The following is a 24,123-nucleotide window of genomic DNA, read 5'->3' as shown; positions in this document are numbered from 1 at the left end:
ATTGTGAGGACTAAATAATAGCCAGCACAGGACCTGACACAGAGCAGCTGCTCAAGAAACAGGGGGCGCTGTTGGGAGTTGATGCAGCCCCATGATTGACAGCTTAGGCTCTGACAAGCTTCTTACACACTCAAAACTTACTTCATCTGTAAAATGGACACAGTGACATTAATGTTCTTCATGCTTTCAACGTGCCAACTGTAGAATCGGGTGGACAGGAATAAACGAAACTGACAAAGATCCTCGCCCTCGTGGAGCCCATATTTTGGGTGTTATTTAGAGGATGATGAGAGCAGAACATGGAAACAAGTACCGGATTTGGTACCAAATTGGTTTCTGGTACCAAAACAAGTACCAAGCACCAGCACACTGCAGCACTCAATCAGTGGTACTGGGTACCATCAATAAATACATGACGGAACTCTGTTTAGGTGAATTTAAACAAGCCCTTTTAAAGCCAGTGCAACTGAGTTTTCAAATTTCCCTTTCCTAAGAACTTGCAGATTAAACCTTCTTTCATAGGAAAGCATGGTCATATTCAGGATTCATAGGAAGTGGCCTTATCAGGTCAAAAAAAAGGGGGAGTAAAAAAAGGATGGAAAGAACTCCTCTAACTGAGTGACAGGTGATGCCCTAGAGCTCAGCATAACCTGATGGCTTTTGTTTAATACTAATTCATTCAGTTATATTTAATCAAATTCACGGTAACGTTCAATACATTCTGGGTACTTATACATTTTGAAGGTTTTTTTTTTTTTTTTTAACTGAGAAACAGGTAATCATCACGTCCTGGTAAAAAAGACAATGGCTAGGTAGATAACCAGCACAGATTAGAATACTATTTGTGGGCTGGTCGCTGTTCTATTAGGGGTGGGCTGCTCTCAACAGCTGGCAAGATACTGTGGAGATGTGCACAGAAGGGGCTGAGAAAGAGACTAGCTTGAGTGCAGTACAGAAGAGCTTCCCCTGCCGAAAGCGACACGCCATGCACTCCTTCTGATCAGGCGATACGACTGCTAGAAGGGAAAGGCAACACAATCACCCTTAATGTTCAAGATCAAGTTCTAACATTTGGCCTTTAAAGCCATCCCAACAGGATGCTAGGGTTTATGGTGGCACTAGTGATAAAGAATAAATGCCTGCCAATGCAGGAGACCTAAGAGACACAGGTTCGATTCCTGGGGCAAGAAGATCCCCTGGAGAAGGAAATGGCAACCCACTCCAGTGCTCTTGCCTGGAGAATCCCATGGACAGAGGAGCCTGGCGGGCCACAGTCCATGGGGTCAACACAAAGAGCTGGACACGACTGAAACGACCGAGAAGAGCACAAGTGGAGGCCAGACGCCTGATCTCGCTCCCGACAGAAATAAAAGTACACATCTGCATACAACAGCTTTAGCTGCGTGCGTCCCTCTGAAGTCCGTGATCTTCATAAATCCACTTCTGCTTCCGGGAGGGCTGAGAGCAACCAGAGAGGGGTATGGGGCTACAGAAGGTACAACTATGTCAGCAGGAAGCCGAGCACCACGCTTCTCGAGTGAATGGCACTCTATCCACACAAAGCAGCTAACACCTATCCTGCTCAAACTCTTCCAGAAAATTGCAGAGGAAGGTAAACTTCCAAACTCATTCTATGAGGCCACCATCACCCTAATACCAAAACCTGACCAAGATCCCACAAAAAAAGAAAACTACAGGCCAATATCACTGATGAACATAGATGCAAAAATCCTTAACAAAATTCTAGCAATCAGAATCCAACAACACATTAAAAAGATCATACACCATGACCAAGTGGGCTTTATACCAGGGATGCAAGGATTCTTCAAAATCCACAAATCAATCAATGTAATACACCACATTAACAAATTGAAAAATAAAAACCATATGATTATCTCAATAGATGCAGAGAAAGCCTTTGACAAAATTCAACACCCATTTATGATAAAAACTCTCCAGAAAGCAGGAATAGAAGGAACATACCTCAACATAATAAAAGCTATATATGACAAACCCACAGCAAACATTATCCTCAATGGTGAAAAACTGAAAGCATTTCCTCTAAAGTCAGGAACAAGACAAGGGTGCCCACTTTCACCATTACTGTTCAACATAGTTTTGGAAGTTTTGGCCACAGCAATCAGAGCAGAAAAAGAAATAAAAGGAATCCAAATTGGAAAAGAAGAAGTAAAACTCTCACTATTTGCAGATGACATGATCCTCTACATAGAAAACCCTAAAGACTCCACCAGAAAATTACTAGAACTAATCAATGACTATAGTAAAGTTGCAGGATATAAAATCAACACACAGAAATCCCTTGCATTCCTATACACTAATAATGAGAAAACAGAAAGAGAAATTAAGGAAACAATTCCATTCACCATTGCAATGGAAAGAATAAAATACTTAGGAATATATCTACCTAAAGAAACTAAAGACCTATATATAGAAAACTATAAAACACTGGTGAAAGAAATCAAAGAGGACACTAATAGATGGAGGAATATACCATGTTCATGGATTGGAAGAATCAATACAGTGAAAATGAGTATACTACCCAAAGCAATTTATAGATTCAATGCAATCCCTATCAAGCTACCAACGGTATTCTTCACAGAGCTAGAACAAATAATTTCACAATTTGTATGGAAATACAAAAAACCTCGAATAGCCAAAGCAATCCTGAGAAAGAAGAATGGAACTGGAGGAATCAACCTGCCTGACTTCAGGCTCTACTACAAAGCCACAGTTATCAAGACAGTATGGTACTGGCACAAAGACAGAAATATAGATCAATGGAACAAAATAGAAAGCCCAGAGATAAATCCACGCACATATGGACACCTTATCTTTGACAAAGGAGGCAAGAATATACAATGGATTAAAGACAATCTCTTTAACAAGTGGTGCTGGGAAATCTGGTCAACCACTTGTAAAAGAATGAAACTAGAACACTTTCTAACACCATACACAAAAATAAACTCAAAATGGATTAAAGATCTAAACGTAAGACCAGAAACTATAACACTCCTAGAGGAGAACATAGGCAAAACACTCTCCGATATACATCACAGCAGGATCCTCTGTGGCCCACCTCCCAGAATATTGGAAATAAAAGCAAAAATAAACAAATGGGACCTAATTAACCTTAAAAGCTTCTGCACATCAAAGGAAACTATTAGCAAGGTGAAAAGACAGCCTTCAGAATGGGAGAAAATAATAGCAAATGAAGCAACTGACAAACAACTAATCTCAAAAATATACAAGCAACTCCTACAGCTCAACTCCAGAAAAATAAATGACCCAACCAAAAAATGGGCCAAAGAACTAAATAGACATTTCTCCAAAGAAGACATACATATGGCTAACAAACACATGAAAAGATGCTCAACATCACTCATTATCAGAGAAATGCAAATCAAAACCACTATGAGGTACCATTTCACACCAGTCAGAATGGCTGCGATCCAAAAGTCTACAAATAATAAATGCTGGAGAGGGTGTGGAGAAAAGGGAACCCTCTTACACTGTTGGTGGGAATGCAAACTAGTACAGCCACTATGGAGAACAGTGTGGAGATTCCTTAAAAAACTGGAAATAGAACTGCCTTATGATCCAGCAATCCCACTGCTGGGCATACACACTGAGGAAACCAGAAGGGAAAGAGACATGTGTACCCCAATGTTCATCGCAGCGCTGTTTATAATACCCAGGACATGGAAGCAACCTAGATGTCCATCAGCAGATGAATGGATAAGAAAGCTATGGTACATATACACAATGGAGTATTACTCAGCCATTAAAAAGAATACATTTGAATCAGTTCTAATGAGGTGGATGAAACTGGAGCCTATTATACAGAGTGAAGTAAGCCAGAAGGAAAAACACCAATACAGTATACTAACGCATATATATGGAATTTAGAAAGATGGTAACAATAACCCTGTGTACGAGACAGCAAAAGAGACAGTGATGTATAGAACAGTCTTATGGACTCTGAGGGAGAGGGAGAGCGTGGGAAGATTTGGGAGAACAGCATTGAAACATGTAAAATATCATGTATGAAACGAGATGCCAGTCCAGGTTCGATGCATGATACTGGATGCTTGGGGCTAGTGCACTGGGACGACCCAGAGGGATGGTATGGGGAGGGAGGAGGGAGGAGGGTTCAGGATGGGGAACACATGTATACCTGTGGTGGATTCATTTTGATATTTGGCAAAACTAATACAATTATGTAAAGTTTAAAAAAAAAAAAAAAAAAAAGCATCATTCTTTCCAAATGTCCTAATTTTTCCCATGATAGGGTCCTCAAGCCTCGAAGTAAAATATAGGTGTTTCCCTTCTAATACCCCCTCTCCGAAAGGGGCAAGATAGTCTTGCAAAGAACCTGGAACGGGGCTTCTCTCACAGCTTTTGCTCAGGGCGAACTGCTTCTGTCGGCTTGATGTTTTCTTCTCTTTCTCCCACTTTTGCCCCCAAGTTCCTTCTGCCGTATTATATGATTTACTTCATTATTGACTCTTCTGATCTGCACAGTTAACTTTTTTGAGGGAAGAAATACTTCTTTCTTAAAAACAGAATTTCAAGAAATCAAATATTTAGAAAGGCAACAGTTTCTAGAATCTTAATGTACTGCCCAAATTCTCTGTTCCAAGAACAATGCTCTCCACTAAAATGCAACTTGTTTTAGGGCCAATGATTATGACCAAGTAGGTTTTAAAGTTACATGGGAATAGAGAAATTCCTGACAGTCTAGTGGTTAGGCCTTGGTGCTTTCATGCCAGGCGCCATCCAGGTTCAATCCCAGGTTGGGGAACGAAGATCTCTCAAACTGCGCGGTGGGAACAAATCAAAAAAAAAGGTACACGGGAATTAAACATGACTTGAGGCGTTCTGCTCATGATTACAATCACAGGAAATAGCAGCAGCCTAAACACATTATTTAAAAGATAACCTTTTAGATAATCTAGAAGATGTTCAGGAGCCCCATAACTCATTCTCTCTCACCTGTTAGAAACTAAACGAGCTTTTCTCTTAATGCTTCTTTACTAACCAGGATGCACTCCTTGAACATTCTTTCTTGGGATTTGGGAGGCGCCAAAAGAACTCACGAGATGATAAAGCCCTAATGATCCCTGTTTCTGCCCCCACCCTTCTAGGCAACAGTCTCGTGAATACTCAGAGAAGAGTAACAGTGTTCCATGTAAAAAAAAAAAAAAAAAAAATTTGATTCTGTCATCAGTCTGCTGTCCACAGAAAACAGCAGTGTATTTTTTTTTAACACAGTGTAATTTCTGCTATATTTTAAACTAAAAGCATTAAATATAACTGTAATTTAATCACCTCCTTTTAATTTGAATTCACATGGTAGATACTTAGAGCTACTTAAAAAATTAAGTGGCAAAATGTATATGAAGAATATGTATCTTGATATTTTAATTATGCTCAATTGAATGTACTTAGATTTAAAGTGCTTTTCACAAGTGACATGTGCTAAGAATATCTAATTGCACAGTGACATTCAAATATGTGTGCTTACATGTGTCAAAAATAGATTAATATGAACTTATGGAGTATAAGGTTTTTTTTTTTAAACTAAAACCTATGTACATTATTTTTATTATTTAGATACAAATAAAACTATAAAACTGTAACTACAATAAAGGTCTACACTAGTAAATGTCTAATGATTTGTGATTTAATCACTAAGTTGTGTCCGACTCCTGCGACCCCATGGACTGTAGCTTGCAGGCTCCTCTATCCATGAGATTCTCCAGGCAAGAACACTGGAGCAGGTTGCCACTTCCTTCTCCAGGGTATCTTCCCAACCCAGGATCAAACCCAGGTCTCCTGTACTGCAGGCAGATTCTTTACCAACTGAGGTATGAGGGAACACAGAATGATACAGAATGTGATATTTGAGTAAATTGGGAAACAAAGATTTCTTAGGAAATCTAAGCTTCGACACATTTTCCACTTACTCTCTGCTAAACTGCTAAGTTGCTTCAGTCGTGTCTGACTCTGTGCGACCCCATAGACGGCCGCCCACCAGGCTCCCCGTCCCTGGGATTCTCCAGGCAAGAACACTGGAGTGGGTTGCCATTTCCTTCTCCATTTACTCTCTACCTCAATGTTAAATGGAGACATGAAAATAACTTGCATGTCACTTGTATGCAGTATAGGTATTATCACGTTGTACGAAGAACATGCGTACAAAAGCAGATATTCAGCAAATAACAGTGGGTGAATTAAATTCAAACAGCACTCGGCTGCTGTTCACAAATATTGAAGATGGGCAGGTGCTCGGCAATCTTAAAGAGAAGCTGGCAAATATGAGGGCATGAGGCTGAGGTGCCGCTCACTCCATCCAGCTGCGAAGGGAAAGTGCTGGACCCAGTGGCCGCACGAGGGGTCAGCACCCGCCATGATCAAGAACCTGAACCTGTACTGCAGCTGAGAAAATAACTCTTATCTTAACTCCTGGGGTTATGGGCTGAATCCTGTCCCTCCAAAATTCATATGCTGAAGACCTGAGCCTATACTTCTTATGTGACTGCACTTGGAGACAGAGCCTTTTAAGAGGTAATGAAGGGAACATGAGGTCATATGCATGTGTGCTAAAGTCGCTTCAGTTGTGTCCAACTCTTAGCAACCCTATGGACTGTAGCCTGCCAGGCTCCTCTGTTCATGGGATTCTCCAGACAAGAATACCGGAGTGGGTTGCCATTTCCTCTTCCAGGGGACCTTTCCAACCCAGGGATTCGAACTTGCATCTCTTATGTCTCCTGCATTGGCAGGCAGGTTCTTTACTAGTGCCATGTGGGAAGCCCATGAAGTCATATGCGTGCATTCGTGCTAAGTCGCTTCAGTCCTGACCGACAGTTTGTCAAGTCTTATGCTGCTGCTACTGCTGCTAAGTCGCGTCAGTCGTGTCCAACTCTGTGAGACCCCATAGACGGCAGCCCACCAGGTTCCCCCGTCCCTGGGGTTCTCCAGGCAAGAACACTGGAGTGGGTTGCCATTTCCTTCTCCAATGCCTGAAAGTGAGAAGTGAAAGTGAAGTCGCTCAGTCGTGTCCGACTCCTAGCGACCTCATGGACTGCAGTGCACCAGGCTCCTCCATCCATGGGATTTTCCAGGCAAGAGTACTGGAGTGGGGTGCCACTGCCTTCTCCCAAAGTCTTACGGGTGTGCTCTAATTCAGTACGACCAGAGTCCTTAAGAGATTACGATAAAGACAATACACAGATTGAGGGGTGACCATGTGAGGATGCAGGGGGAGGATAGCCTCCTGCAAGCAAAGGAAAGAAGCCTAAGAAGAAAACCAAACTTGCAGACCTTGATCTTGGACTTCCTGCTTCTACAAGTGTGAGGAAAACGTTTTCTGTTGTTTAAGCCACGCTTCTATTGTTAAGCCTGTGGCATTTTGCTATGGCAGCCTAGAAAACTAATACACCTAGTTAAACTTACTAAATGCACGCCTCCTAACACAAAGCAATATGGAATTTTCTCCTTTGATTTGATGTGTAAATTAAGCTCTTAAGCGAAAAATCTGTGACTTGACTGTTAAGAATTCTGAAAAGAGAACAGATTCTTACCACTTACCTGTTTTTGAGACAGATACCAAATTGAAATCTCCTATTCTTAATTTCTTAACTACATGGCAAGGCAGAAAAAAGGTACACTGTTAATGTGCTTTACAAATATTAAGTTTCAAGTTTTCAACTTCATAGGGTTTTAATATGCCTATAGAAGCCTGGCCAACAAACTGAAGTAGAATTGGTTTGACGGATATTAAAAAGTAATTAAGTTATAGACCTGTCAAATACATTCATATTTGGGCTCTACCTGTTATATTATGTCTATTTTGACTACAGAATTCCTTAATGATTTACAGACCTTCAATGTCTAAAGTATCTTAACTGTATTAAAGATGGGACCCAACCTTTCTTCATATTTTCAAATTACAACAAACCCCTTCCCTATTTATTAGAAAACCAGAAGGATGACCCAGGGTTTGAACTGTGTTGAGTCAAACAAAAACTCTGAGATTTTCCCAAAGAAAGGGAAGGGAGAAGGGAAGAGCAACAGCTGGCTGGCTCAGGGTCTATCATGAGATGGACTTGCTTCGGATCAGACGACGTCTCTGAGGCACCAAAGGCAGCCCTTGGCTTCCCTGGTGATTCAGATGATCAAGTATTCGTCTGCAAAGCAGGAGGCCGGGGTTCGATCCCTGAGTCAGGAAGATCCCCTGGCGAAGGGAATGGCTACCACTCTACTGTTCTTTACCTAGAGAATTCATAGACACAGAAGCCTGGGGGGGAGGGCACAGTCCCTGGGGTTACAACTGAGGGACGGACACACACACACACACATAAAGGCAGCCAATTAGGCCAGCGTTCAGAACTCTGACTGCCATCAGATATCTTTTATTTTTGCTCCAAGTTCAAGTAAAAGTCTGGAGAAAGAGTTTTCCATAGCACCAGGCATAGAATTCTCACTGCAGCCCAGTGCCTTAATCCTACCCCCAAGAAGACTTACTGGGCTAACTGTGAAGGAGGAAAATTATTTTCATAATCCTCCAGAATCCAGAGTTTAATTAAGGTTCACTCAAGGAGGTGTATAGTCTATAGGTTTGGGAAAATGGTTACTGACATACTAGCAGTATTATAATATGGTTTTTCCAGTGGTCATGTATGGATGTGAGAGTTGGACTGTGAAGAAAGCTGAGCACCGAAGAATTGATGCTTTTGAATTGTGGTGTTGGAGAAGACTCTTGAGAGTCCCTCGGACTGCAAGGAGATCCAACCAGTCCATCCTAGAGGAAATCAGTCCTAGGTGTTCATTGGAAGGACTGATGCTGAAGCTGAAACTCCAGTACTTTGACCACCTCATGCAAACAGTTGACTCATTGAAAAAGACTCTGATGCTGGGAGGGATTGGGGGCAGGAGGAGAAGGGAACGACAGAGGATGAGATGGCTGGATGGCATCACTGACTCGATGGACGTGAGTCTGAGTGAACTCCGGGAGTTGGTGATGGACAGGGAGGCCTGGTGTGCTGCGATTCATGGGGTCGCAAAGCGTCAGACACGACTGAGCGACTGAACTGAACTGAGTATCATACAAAGTATTTTCACTGCCCTAAAAATCCTGTGTTCTGCTTATTCACCCCTTCCTCCTCCCAACGCCTGGCAACCACTGGCCCTTCTGCTGTCTGCATAGTTTTGCCTTTTACAGGACATCCTGTAGTTGGACCCTACAGTATGTAGCAGTTTAAAGGCTTTTGCTGAAAACATAAGTTTCCAACACCTTTGAGTAAATACCAAAGAATGTAGTTATTGGATCTTACTGTGAGAGGAGGTTTCACTGAGAAACCTCCAAACGGTCTTCCAAAGAGGCTGTGCCACTGCGTACCATCGCCAGGAACAAATGAGAGTTTTTGTTGCTCCACATCCTCGCCAGCCCCAGGTACCATCAGTGTTCTCGAGTTTACCTACTCCAGTAGGTGTGTTGTGGTATTGGAGCATTGTCAGTCTTTTTTGTTTTTAAAGCCATTCTTTCCTATGATTCCTTCATGATTCTGACATAATTTCACATGTTACCCATCCAATAAAATCTTTTCTACTAAGAACATAAGCAATAATGAGTAAGTTATACCAAGTGCCCCAAGCTGTATATCTTCATCCTGTTCTTAAGATTCTGCATATATTTGCAGGTTAGTTTATTTGCCATTTTTAGAACTGAAGTCAAATAAACCAATATGAGCTTTTTAAAGCTTGGTTCCTTTACTGAGTGACCAATGAAAATATTATTTGAGAAACATCCAGGGGTGTTCATGTGTAGGCATGTTAGAGGTATTCCCTAAGGTCCATCAATTCCTTCACCCTGTTCCAATCCCTGGAGGTACAGTGTCTTCACTGCCCATCTATAACTGAGTTAGTGGCAACACAGTGTATCAAATGACTGTCCTACATTTACTGCCCTCATCACCAACACCTTCTAGTCAAGCGTTTCTTTATTCATCTCATAAATACTTTTAAGCCTTTCCTGTATGTCAGACACAAGGTTCTGCAGAGGCAGAACAGTCAGACAAGAGTCCTATCCTGTGCACTTACAGATTCTCAGTTCTGTCAACACCCACCCAAGGCCCCCAGGATACAATTAGCTGTCAGCACAAAGTTATAAAGGAAGAGCTCAAATAGCAAAGCAGGACCACATCTGACAAAGACAACAGGTCATATATATTAATAATACCTGATACAACCTCTGAGCCTTGCAGTCAGTAGAGTTGGAAGTCAGGGAAAAAGCATAAAAACAGATTAAGAAAACTTACAGTACGAGAACTGAAGAATTATGGACAGTTTCTTTTGCTTTGTTTTCTACTCTAGCTTTAATATGGTTATTTTTTAATGAAAAATCACAATATGTTGAAAGAGAGAAAACATTTATGATATGATCTTGACTAAAATATGTATGTTTGGTACAATTTTTTGTTTGTAAAAATATGAAAATTATTTTAAATAATCTGAAGTTTATGAAACAAGGATAACTTAATTCACTATAATCTTGTTGGAAGTCATCTATTAAACTATTATTTTACCATGGTAGGGGGGAAGCCTTACAACATGGTTTTGTATTTTCAGGGGTATGCAAAAAGTCTCCTAGAGATACTGCAAATAAAAACAATAACAAAATGTAACTAGACATTAGATTTTCATTAAACTATAAATAAATTATAATGTAAGTATTAAAAATAATACCCTTATTTCCAAAGCATCATTATAACACATAATAAATCTTTGCTACTTGACACATGACAGAGCAGCAATCTCATAGAAATTCAACTTAATGATTGATTCCTGTATCAGTCTATATTTCTAAGTAGGATACGTGCACCTGCAGAGAGGAATTAGGATTCTGCCTTAAGAATACTATACCATGAGGCCACATCTCCACAGAAAACCCTGGGAAGAGAATGATCACAGAAGACTTAAATCCAATTTTGACACTCCAATGACCAGCTCTGATTGCCAGGACACATGTGTTCATTATGTGAGGGAATTTTCTCCCTGGTTTGAAATGACTGACTGAAAGTGATTCCACGCTCAGTCATAAGGAATAAGGCTTTGGGTATATTTTATGACAGAAGTACCTACACTGTTATTCACAGGATACTTACAGAATTCAAACTAAAAACCAAAATGGTGCAACAAAGGGTTTGAACACATTTATAAATAGTTGAAACAAATAGATTTGTCAAGCAAAGGTATGAATATCTGGCATGTCATGGGCTTCCCTGGAGGCTCAGATGATAAAGAATCTGCCTGCAATGCAGGAGACCCGGGTTCAATCCCTGGGTCGGGAAGATCCCCTGGAGAAGGGAATGGCAACTCACTCCAGTATTCTTGCCTGGAGAATTCCAAGGACAGAGAAGTCTGGCAGGCTACAATCCAAGGGATTGCAAAGAGTCGGATATGACTGACTCACACACACACACACACACACACACACACACACACACACACTAGTGTTCTGTGACCAAGCACACAAGTTGAGGCTTGCCAGTCAAATTTCCTCTCAAAAAATTAAATGAAAAAACAAAATTAAGCAATTAGCTAGAGCTGAGGATAATAAGTTGAAGGTCAAACTGCAAAGTGAGAGACCAGATGGCCAGCAAAAATATGAAAGGAATTCTTGAAGAAGTGAACACCATGAGGAAGAGAAGATGGATTATAGAAGCAAAAAGATGCATGGAACACTGACAGCATGAAATGCTAACATGGATGCAGAGTGGCCCTGCTGGCAGGATGCAAAACGGTCCAGCCACTTTGGAAAACAGTTAGGAGGTTTCTTAAAAAACTACACATAGTCTCATAGTAAAGATTCAACAATCGCACTCTTTGGTATTTACCCAAAGGAGTTGAAAATTTATGTTTTCAACAAAAACCTGGCACAAGGATGTTTACAGCAGTGTTATTTACAACTGCCAAAACTTGTAAGAAACCAGAATGTCCCTCAGTAGGAGAACAGATAAACTATGATACACTCAAGGAACACTGTTGTTGCTCAGTTGCCAAGTCATGCCTGACTCTTTTGTGACCACATGGACTGGTAGGCCACCAGGCTCCTCTGTCTGTGGGATTTCCCAGGCAAGAATACTGGAGTGGGCTGCCATTTCCTTCTCCAGGGGATCTTCACAACTCAGGAATCGAATGCAGATCTTCTGTTTGGCAGGTGGATTCTTTACCACTGGGCCATTAGGGAAGCCCTGTGAAAAGACATGGAACCTTAAATGCACATTACTAAGTGAAAACAGTCAATCTGGAGAGACTACAAAACTGCATGGCTCCAACCATAAGACATTCTGGAAAAGGTAAAACTATGGAGACAGCAAAAACATCAATGGCTGCTAGAGGTGGGGCAGGGAGGAAAACATGGATGGATGGATGGATGGAGCACAGATTTTCGGGGCAGTGAAAACACTCTGCATGATACTATAGTGATGGGTGTATGTCATTATACATTTGTCCAAAGCCACAGAATCCATGACACCACGAATGAACCCTAAGGTAAACCATGGGCTCTGAAGGACTAATGTGTCGACGTAGTTTCATCAGTTGTAACAGATGCACCACTTCAGTAGGGATGATGACCATGGCGAGGCTATGCAGGTAAGTGGGCAGGGGGTACATGGGGAATCTCTGTACCTTTCTCTCAATGTTGTGAATCTAAAACTGCTCTAAAAAAGCAAAGCCTTGTAGCTGATTCACTTCACTGTACAGTAGAAACTAACACAACAGTGTAAAGGAATTATATTCCAATAAGAAAAAAGGAAAGTCTTTTAAAACTATGCAGAGATGCAAAGTCACTGTGAGAGAGACCAAGAAGCCACAGAGAAAACAGAGAGAGTAGCCCACTTAAATTTTCCAGAGCCCTTGATTTCATGTATATCCTTAATGGAAACTTTGAGTTACTCCTTTTTCAGTGAGCTTCTGCTCCCTGCAACCAAGAGTGCTATGGAACAGGAATGGGTTCTAGGATCACCAACAGGTCCTTGGAGAAGACATGTGATTAACTAGGAAACCTTCATAATGTGCAGGGCAATGAGGATGCTCCTATCCTATGACACTGCTAACTGAACCCTCCAGTGACAGTTCAAAGATTCTTTGCTGTCATTCTCATTCACTCAGAGACTGTGTCTAACTTCTCTCCTCCTGAAGCTGAACTGGCAGAGTGCTTGTCTGACCGACAGAATGAAGCAGAAATGCTACTGAAAGCTAGGCCATATGAAGTTTTGCAGTTTCTACCCGCTACCCTTAGAATGCTTGTTTTGGGGTAGCATTCTCTTAGAATCAAGCTGCCAAGGTTTGAAAAGCTCAGGCTACAGCGAGGAACCCAGCAGGTGCTCTGGACAAGAGCCCCAGATGCTCCCAGCCCAGAGTAAGCACCAGCACCAGCCACATGCGGGAGCCATCCCGGCCGTCCAGCACAGCCTTCAGACGATGCCAGCCCAGCTGCTGTCTGCCCATCACCACACGGAGATCACAGGCAAGAACTGCCCCAGTGCACTGAGTCTGCCCACAGAACTGGGAGAAAGAGTCGTCAACTGCTGTTTGAAGCCACTACTGTTTCAGGATGACTTGTTACACAACAATAGATAGCCAGAACACCCTTCTTCCACAGTGATGGAGAAACACTGACACCATTCCCGTTAGGAAGAAGAGCAGCAGCGGGGACAGTAAGGCAGGTAGGGAGCTTGTGCACCACTCCAGTGCATGGAACTATCACCAGCTATACAGAGCAAAGTCAAGTCAGAAAGAGAAAAATAAACAGTATATTAACACATACATATGGAATCTAGAAAATGGTACCCATGAACTGTCTTGAGGGAAGGAATGGAGACACAGAAGTAGAGAACGGATGGACTTGTGGACACAGTGGGAGAGGGAGTGAGTGGGATGAATGGAGAAAGTACAACCGACACATATACACTATCACAGGTAGGATGGAGAGCTGGGGAGAAGTTGCTATGCAGCACAGGGAGCCCAGTCTGGTGCCCTGTGAGGACCTACAGGGATGCAATGGGTGAGGGGAGGGAAGCTCAAGAGAAAGGGGATATATGTATAATAATATATGACTGATTCCTGTTGTATGACAGAAACCAACACAACACTGTAAAATTTTTTTAAAAAAGAAATAAAAAAATATGCTGTTCCAACTATATTTATCCAAAATTCTATAAATCCGCACATCCATAAGACAGACTTACTGTATGCCAGCCACACTACAGCATTTGAAAATAATATTTCCATTTACTATTATTTTCTTCCAAGCAAAGCACACAGTTGCACGAGTACGAAAATAGGCAAAGGCACCAGTACAGGAACCTCTGGGTCTGTGTTCTTGTTGCACTGGGTCAGAACCAAGCATCCAAAAGCAAACACTTATCTCGCTTAGGGATACACTCAGATGTTACAGTAAGTATAGAAAGCAGGTGTGGGAGTGAAAAACACCAACTTCAGGATAGGTTTATCTCTTGAGAGACGGGGGCGCTATTGGGACAGGTACATGCGGGCTTCTGGCTGCATGTGTCAAGTTTGACATCTTAAGTGGTAGACACATGGGTGTCTGTGTCTTTTTATTTTTCTAAACCATAAAAACGAATTGCGATTGAATGTAAAGCAAAAAAAAAAAAAAGTTATAAAAACATCCCTTAAAAATGGTATTTTGATACACAGCTATACACACAGGCATAAAAACATCCTGTATGTGGAAATTACCACAGTAATGGGAATATAGGCAACAATACTAGGGTCATACTTACTTCTGGGGGTGAGCAATTAACTTACTGAACAGAGACGTATTAATACATCTCTTGTTACTTAGACGGTATTGACAGGAGCTATTTCAATACTCACTTACATAACAAATCAACTGGCCATAAGCATTAATTTCTGCAAAAATCCCCCAGTCAACAATGTGTTGAGATTGCTCTTCATGTCATGTTTTTCCATGAGCATATTCTCACCAATCCCTTTCAGAACCAATGATGTGAACACATCAACTATTTTTTTCTCTTAAAATGAATGTAAACTCCCATAAGCATTAGATAGATTCACACATATACACACACAAATGTACATGTATATATCTTGATGGAAAAATTACCAATGGCATTTTTCAAAGAACTAGAACAAAACATCTTAAAATTTGTATGAAGACACAAAAGACCCCAAAGAGACAAAGCAATCTTAAGACTTAAGAAAAATGGAGCTGGAGGAATCAGGCTCCCTGAATTCAGACTATACTACAAAGCCACAGTCATGAAAAATGTATGGTACTGGCACAAAAACAGATCAACGGAACATGATAGAAAGCTCAGAAATAAACCCACGTACCTACAGACAATTAATTTATGACAAAGGAGGCAAGATTATACAGTGAAGAAAAGACAATCTCTTTAAGAAATGGTGCTGGGAAAACTGGACTGTTACATGTAAAAAATGAAATAAAACATTCTTTAACAACATACACAAAAATAAACTCAATATGGATTAAAGACCTAAATGTAAGATCATATACTATAAAATTCTTAGAGAAAAACATAGGGGCAAAACATTTTTTGACATAAACTGCAATATCTTTTTTGCAGTTTCCATTACTATCTTTCCATTACTCCTAGAGTAGTGGAAATTAAAAAAAAAAAAAAAGGGATTTAATTAAACTCAGAAGTTTTTGCATAGCAAAGGAATCCATAAACAAAAGACAACCCACAAAATAGGTGAAAATATCTGCAAATGATGTGACAAATGAGGGATTAATCTCCAAAATTTACAAACTGCTCCTGTGTCTCAATATCAAAAAAGGCCAAACAATCCAATCCAAAGATGGGCAAAAGACCTAAATAGATATTTCTCTGAAGAAGACATACAGATGATCAACAGGCACATGAAAAGATGCTCAACATTGCTAATTATTAGAGAAATGCAAATCAAAACTACAATATACCACCTCATAACAGTCAGAATGGCCATCACCAACAAAAAAAATCTACAAACAATAAATGCTAGAGAGGACGTGGAGAAAAGGAAACCCTCCTACACTGTTGGTAGGACTGTAAATTGGTACAGCCACTATGGAGAACAGTACGGAAGTTCCTCAAAAAACTAAAAACAGACCTAAGGTATGACCTAACAATCCCACTCTGTGCATATATCCAGAGAAAAACATGGTTCACCAGGATACATGCTCCACGATGCGCACTGAAGCACTACCCACAACAGCCGAGACACGGAGGCAACCTAAATGTCCATCCACAGAAGATGCGGTACACATGCACGATGGAATGCTACTCAGCCATGAGGAAGAGTGAGGCGATGCCATTTGCAGCAATACAGACGGACCCAGAGATTATCATTCTAAGTGAAGTCAAGTCACATAAAGACAAACGCCATATGATACCGCTTACATACAGAATCTTTCAAAAAAACTGATACAAATAAGCTTATTTACAAAACAGAAAATGGAGTAGGAAATGGCAACCCACTCCAATGTTCTTGCCTGGAGGATTCCATGGACAGAGGAACCTGGCAGGCCACAGTCCATGGGGTTGTGGAGAGCAGACTCGACTAAGTGATTGCGCACTCATGCACACAGAAAGCAGAAACAGACTCATGGACTTAGAGAACGAACTTACAGTTAACTGGGGGGCGGACAGAGAATGAATTTGAGATCAGCATGAACACATTGCTATTTTTAAAACAGATAATCAACAGGACCCTCTGTATAGAACAGGGAGCTTTGCTCAATAGTCTATAACAACCTAAACTGGAAAAGAATTTTAAAAAGAATACATACATGTATATATATATAACTGAATTACTTTGCTGTACACCTAAAACTAACATAACACTGTTAATCAACTGTACTTCAATATAAAATAAAATTTTTTAAAAAAGAAAGAAAAATACTGTGGACCCATTATGCTCAGTAGCATTTAACTCTTCGTGACTCCATGGACTGTAGCCTGCCAGACTCCTCTGTCCATGGGATTCTCCAGGCAAGAATACTGGAGCATGTTGCCATTTCTTCCTTCAGGGGATCTTCCCAACTCAGGGATGAAACTGGTGTTGTCTGCATCTCCTGCATTGGCAGGCAGATTCCTTACCACTGAGGCACCAGGGAAGCCCATTATCAAGCATATTTGCTTGTCTTTCCAAAAATTACTGCAGAATACTATTAATTTTTATTGGTATGCAGATAATTTTTACTAAATATGAGCTTTATAGGATGAAAGTTTATCCTTTTTTGACATTTTTTCCCAGTGAATATCATTTCATTTCTTTTCATTTCAATGTGGATTTTCATGCCAAGTAGATTAGACCACTAATCTAATGGTGCCATGATGGAACCATTTGTGTCTCCTTTTCAGACAACCCTAAGATCAGAAGATCAAAACCCAAAGATCCCAGTGCCTTCAGGATTTCAAGCCTCTATTCTACTAGAACAGGCACAGAAGACTTACTTGAATTGAGAACTATAACCTACAGACCACATGGCACCATATATGTTATTTTTTCTTAAAGCAGCAGCAACACTGCAATCACAACAACATACTCAGAGATGACATGTCAGGTTTAAAGTCACTGGGAGCCTAGCTGGAGATGGGTAGTGGCGACAGGTCCTCTGCCCCATATCCTGAAAGCCTCCACCATTGCTGACCGTGACCACCCCAGAGCAGTCTCCCTCCTGGACTGAGCTCCCGACCCAGGAAGGAAAGAAAGGACGGAAGAAACAGACAGTAATATATACCTTGTGTAGGGACACTCGAGGCTCCAGGTATCTGTTAAAACTCCTACAACTCTTAGTCTAACTGAGAAAGCAGAAAACCAGCTTAAACACAGCAAGCATAAACCAAAAGGCCCCTTTCAGACTCCAGAGTTTGTAAACCCCAGTCTCAGCATGTAGTGTGCTGATTATATCACTACTGGCAAGTGTCAATCTACAAAAACACTTGGAAAACTGAAGTCAAGCTTTTAACAGTGCTCTAAACTAGTGCAGAGGTGCACAGCACTCGAGAATCCACCTGTAGTGCAGGAGACTGGAGTTTGATCCCCGGGTCAGGAAGAAACCCACTCCAGTATTCTTGCCTGGGAGATCCTATGGAAAGAGGAGCCTGGTGGGTTACAGTCCAAAGAGTCACAAAGAGTCGGACACGACGGAGTGCGGCACAACTAGCGTATGAGTGAGTTTGGGGCTAGATTCATCCTTTTATGCACATCAATGAAACAGAAGTTTTTTTTTTTTTTAATCTGTCAGTCACAAATTTAATTATCTTAAAAATTAACGAATGAGACCAGTTTTGTTCTTTCTCCTCCAACCCTTTCCTTCAAATTTACTATCATTTTTGTTGTTTTGCTAATACGTATCTTATAAAACAAGCCTTAGTTTAGCTAGGAGACAGTTAAGGTTAGGAGACAAGGACCTCCTTGCATCTCACCCCTGTTTTTGTAGAAAACAGATTATAAACCAACCACACACAAAAAAACCATCTTCAAAGAAACCAGAATTTGCGGTTATAAGTGCAAAAGCCAGCCATGTATGCTAATCCTCTGTAATAATAAAGCAAGGTGAGCTCCCGTGGCTGGGCGATGCCTGGGTGAACTAAGGGGAACTGCCCATGTGACACCATCTTTTAAACTCTCTGTTGTCCAGGCTGGCCAGCAAGGCAGAAGCACCCTCACAAGGACCCTCTAAGGGGGCATGTGACGGGCTCTGAGGATGGAGACAAGGCCACCAGAGCCTGCAGAGAAAGATGTGGCTGCCTACTTCCAAAACACACGCTGAAGGGAACCAGCCACCCACCACTTAGGGATCTAAAGGCCCTGGATTGTTTGCCACCTACAGGATTGCTTACCTGAAAAATAAACTCTTACTTCTTAAAGCAGTGGCATGGGGGAAGGAGGGGCAGGGCGAATCAAAACAGGAGGCTTGAAACATGGAGGACCACTGTCTCCCCAACCTTTGAGATGAAGGATGGCAAACCTCATTTCGCAGATATTTTAAGTAGCTGTAAAGCCCCAGTGGCTCCAATTTTAAGCCTGTGTTTAGATCAGGTTTGAAAAGGGGCTGCACCACTTTACAATAACTAGGCACCACGTCTGATGCCAATCGGTGCTTTGTATTTGAAATGGGCGACCACAAACGAAATAACAAGACCACCTACGGCAGACGATACGTGCCACGACCAATCTCCTTGGCACCCAGGCCTGTGTGTGGGCAAAATGCTTTCATAAAAAGAAAATAAAGCTCAAGATTATTGCCAAAAATCTTGAGTAGTATCACATAGTTAGTTTTCCACTTTAAATTCTTACAGAGATATATAATCATGTCTTTTCAGCAAGTTTAAAACCTGACTTTAAAAAAAATAACAAACCTACCTGACCTACTGAAACGGCCCGTTCTCTCAGGCCCCTGGTAGCAGCCTTGAGGATACACTAAATATAGCCCATGGTTATGCCATTGAAAATTAGAAAATCTAGTCATTCAACTGAAAGCTAGAGTTGTTTTAAAGGAATACTTACTGGCAAAAGCCATGTCTGCAACTCCTCATATTCTTTTTGATTATTATTGTGTGTCCTTTTCACTTAGGACATTAAAGGCTCCCTTTTCCCATCCTCAATGCTCCTAAAGTTACAGGACAAGGGGCTCTTACCTGGCCGTCTCTGACAGGTCAGTGATCAAACAGAAAGAGTCAGGCTGGAGCCAAATTCCGTCCGCCTCTTAAGAATCACCAGAGGCTAGGACTCTGTCGCTCCCGCTACACTCAGGGAACCCCATTCAATATTAGGACAATAAGCCCTCTCTAGACAAAGGTTTAATATTCTCGGGTGTTTTCCCAACTTCTAAACTCAATGACTTTTCAGGAAAAGATCATTTTATGATCACCAATTCCTGCACAGAACAAGCAAATTAAAAAAAAAAAAAAGTGATCTCATCTTTTGTACAAGAAACACAGGTTTAGATGGAAAATATACCCATATTTATTGCCCCAGCGATCAAAGACCATTTACTTAACCAACCTTATCTTTAAATAGCACCCGTCTTTGTAGAAGAGTTTAACTTACTTAAGGTATTTACATTCACATGAACAAACCCGTACGTGAACTAAAAAAAGACACGATGTTTTGCCGAGCTCAGGAACAAGATGCAGGTCGTCCGTCCACATAAAGAAATACTCATTCCAAGCGTTTCTGACAATGCAGAGCGCACTCTGCCCATCACCCCCCACCTCCTTCTCCCGGAAGCACGGGGAGCCTTGAAGACCTGCTGGCGTGTGTGAAGTAAAGCAAAGCAGAGGGCTATGGCTGCTGGCTTCAAACTACAAATCCCAGTGCCTGACCCAGCAGAGGGTGCCGTGAGCAAAGACTGCACGACAAATAAAACTCCAGGAAAGGTCAGCAAAGATGTGCTCAAAGGCCAAACACTTCTGCCACAGACGACTTCTACTGCAGAACCAGCTGCAAGCAATGGCGGATTTAACAGGCATGACTCAACAGGCAGGAAGACCAGAGACGTTTACCGCTTCCACCTCAGGAACGGTTGCCTGTCTAGGGAACGCCAGGGTGCCCTAGTAGACAGTGCCCTTGAGCAGGATCTGTGGGGAACAGAAGCCTTAGTCCACACTTGGGTAGCATGGTAGGGCTATGTACATGAAACAAGTCTTTTCAGTGTTGAGATCCGCAAAAGGTACTTACACAGCCTCCGGCAAGAATTTCTGCTGCCAGTGGGACTGAGCCATCTCTGCGCATAAATTTATCCCTCACAAAATCATTCACCTTGAAGAAAAATATTTAGAAAAGCTGATAAAAAATATAGAGATAGTCATCAAACACACATATACAACTGTACATAAATGTTATTTTTCTTCCAGTGTTTTGGAGTAATCATAAACTGAATAAAAGAATGAGCTTAAGACTTTGCTCTTGATCTCATATATGTCGTTTTTGAAAGCCAGAATATATAGATATGCATTCCTGATGTTTGGGGGAGAATATAAATTAAGATAGGTGGTTTAACAAGCCTAATTCATATATGTCTGCGATTACCATAGCATAGAGAGAGAGACATATTAACAACAGAGACACAATTAAAACATACATTTTATAACTTAAAAACTTTTAGAAGATTTGATTAAAAATCACTTTCAAGTCTTCTAACAGGATTTAATCTCAAACAGCTTCATCACTGAAACACATTTAGCCGAGCAGATCTTTCAGTGTGGTAGAAACTCAGCATCTAAGAAATTTCTCAAGGATTCTCAAAGAACATCAAGAGCATTAATTAATTAAGTACAATATTCTCAAAATGGTGTACACTACAAGCAATTTTAAGGATCAATCAGAAGATTAGCTGTCCCACCAGTCACATCGGAAGATGATGAAAGGAAAATTTCAGCGCCAACACTACGCAGCCCAATCCAGAGGGAAGGTCTAACTCTCCGGGGCTTTATGACCTTAGTGATGACAATGTGATCACTGACCCGTTCCAGAAATCCGAACTAACTACTTACCACCTGTCAGATAGGAGTCGGGCACTGGAGAACCAATCTGATGGAGCACCAACTTCAACCAGAACTCAGATTCCTCAACCTGTTGCTCTGGCAAATGTTACACCTCGAACACAAATTACTTGTGTACTTGAGTGATATGTTCTGGAGTCAGAAAAAAACTGCTTTTGGATTCTAGCTTTCCCACAGATGAACTGTGCAAACGCAGGCAAACACTTCCCGCCGTGGGCCTCATTCTCCATTTCTGTATGCAGTGTGCTCAAGATGAAAGCAACCAGAGGTAAAACGTGAAAGCGCCTAGCACAGTCAGCACTGAAGGACATGCAGCTGCTGCCACTGCCCCTGCTAGGACGGTGATAATCGTGACAACCACCAAAAATCCTGTTCAAATACATTATCACGTTTTCGGATGTTCAGTGTTACCTCGGGGAATAATAAAAAGCTGTGTGTGGTGAGTGCCCTGCATTCAGATCAGTTAGCACCTCCGAGGAAACACAGACCTGCTATTTCACGTTAAGAATCTCTGCTAGATTCCTGAATATGTGCAAACTACCTTCATCAGAAGCATCAAATCAAAAGACTTACTGTAAGTTTTATGGCCTTCTCTGGGGCGACTCCCAGTAACTGTGGCAACAGACCTGAAAAACAACGAAAAGCCGAAGCGTATTAAATAAATTAACATTGACTAAACACATCAGCAGCTCTAAAGAAGGGATCACCATGTAAAAACTGGGGCAGTCTGGGCTGCAATTTTCTGTTCTTACCTTTGATGAGAATACTCGAAACGGACTGTTCAGGTACTAATCTCTGAGAGCCAGGTCTGAGCAAATTTCCTCTCACATTTTAGATCGTTTGCACGTTGGGTAAGTCAACAGTGGTAGTGAATCAGGAAATCTCATTATTCACAAATTTGCTCTTTTCCCTCCCACCTCTTAAATAACTGGACTTCAGTGAATATATCCTTTTTTTAAAATACTTTTCTCATCTCCCCACCCTGCTCCCTCACTGCCCACAGTTCAGCCATTTATACCCTTAGCAACTAGGACTTGGTGACAAGCACCAGACAGACAAGGTTCCTGCTCTGACCAGTCTCAGATGGAAGGAGGGGAGAGGCATTCCTGCAAAGGTGACAGTTACTGGGAAGCAGGCATTTCAGGGAGAGAACACACGGGGCAAAGACAGCAGAGCGGGAACAAGCCCGTTGTGCTCAAACATGAAGGAGCACATCAGTATGCCCTCTTGGATGAGGCGGGCACAGGGAGACACAGCTGGGGCCTGATGCAGGAGCCACACCCAAACCAGGACCCGAGTTTGAGAAACTGTAAGTTAAGAGAGAAGGTTTTCCATCTGGAGAAGAGTGATGCGCTAGCGCATACTGTCAAATGACTGCTCTGGCTCCTGTGGAGACAAGGCATATTGATGTGCATTGATGTGTGTGAGTGTGAGCGTGTGAGTGTGTGCGTGCAGAGAAGAGACCGTGAGAAACAACAATCTGACTGCCAGTGCTTGGTTTTTTAGTACTAAAAGACTACCTGGTGGAAATGGAGATGGCTGTAGAGAGTAACAGGACGGGGGTGGAGCGGGAGGAGCTCAGGTCTGAGCACACCAGCGGGAGTGGGGATCAATCAGCACACAGGGCTCCCCAGGTGGTTCAGTGGTAAAGAAGCATGCCTGCCAATACAGGAGATGCAGGTTCAATCCCTGGGTCAGGAAGATCCCCTGGCAAGGGACTGTCAACTCACTCCAGTACTCCCGCATGGGAAATCTCATGGACAGAGGACACTCCAGTCCATGGGGTCTCAGAGTCAGACACGACTGCATGACTAAGCAACAATAAGAATCAAAACACGAGGAGGAGGTGTGGTCTTTGACAGGAAAGGGCCACTTCTAGGAGAGGTGGTTATGACAGCAGTGGCCCTGCCTATCTGAGCTAAAATGATCTTTTCATCTGCTCTAAGAAAATAAAATCAAAGACAGACACTTTTCCTTGGAAACCCAAGGGTCAGAATATATTGTTCCCAGGTCATGCTGCTGTCCTTGGGAGGGGCTTCACGGTGTCATCCTTCACCAGTAAGTTCAATTTCCTAATTCGCTATATAAAAAGCTCTGTTTCCAGCCTCTTTGGAGAGACCAGCTCTGGCCACACCATCTTCTTAAAGGAACAGTCTACAGCCAAAAGTCTCTAGCGCCAGGGCTGTGTGCATCCAGTCTGCAGATGTGTTTTGCTGAGTAGCACAGGTTTGAAACCTAATTTGAGCTTATTTTAAAGATAAATAGGTAGATGTCTGGATGGATGACTGGACTGATGGACTGACTGATTAATGATCTGACAACTCTGGGCTTCCTTCTGACCTTTTAGCAATCTATCTCCCATTGGGGGAGACTCCACCCTTTACACAGGACCCAAGCGTCAATTCAGCAAGGTCCCTACCACGCCCTAATGCCTGCATGGCAATAAGGGCAAGTATTGCTCATCATTTTTCATGCTCTGTTGATATCCTCACACTAGAGGAGACATCTCTCTCTGTGCTTGAGGCTCTGAAAAAAG

At 41.9% G+C, this 24,123-nt stretch overlaps 1 protein-coding gene across 3 annotated transcripts in view; it reads right to left on the bottom strand.

The window, feature by feature from the left end:
• The window catches only part of SLC25A13 (solute carrier family 25 member 13), a 231,539-nt gene that overhangs the window by 47,370 nt on the left and 160,046 nt on the right, over positions 1–24,123 (bottom strand). For all 3 annotated transcript variants that reach the window (XM_070369817.1, XM_070369818.1, XM_070369819.1), the window contains 2 exons: positions 22,161–22,213; positions 20,764–20,844 (listed from right to left, as the gene is read on the bottom strand). In XM_070369817.1, the coding sequence (XP_070225918.1) occupies positions 20,764–20,844; positions 22,161–22,213 (134 nt within the window). The remainder of the gene's footprint in view (positions 1–20,763; positions 20,845–22,160; positions 22,214–24,123) is intronic.

This window comes from Bos mutus, chromosome 4 (assembly GCF_027580195.1).
Source record: "Bos mutus isolate GX-2022 chromosome 4, NWIPB_WYAK_1.1, whole genome shotgun sequence".
NCBI lineage: Eukaryota > Metazoa > Chordata > Mammalia > Artiodactyla > Bovidae > Bos > Bos mutus.
Note: the sequence above shows the minus strand (reverse complement) of the source record. Positions and strands in the feature narration are given on the sequence as shown.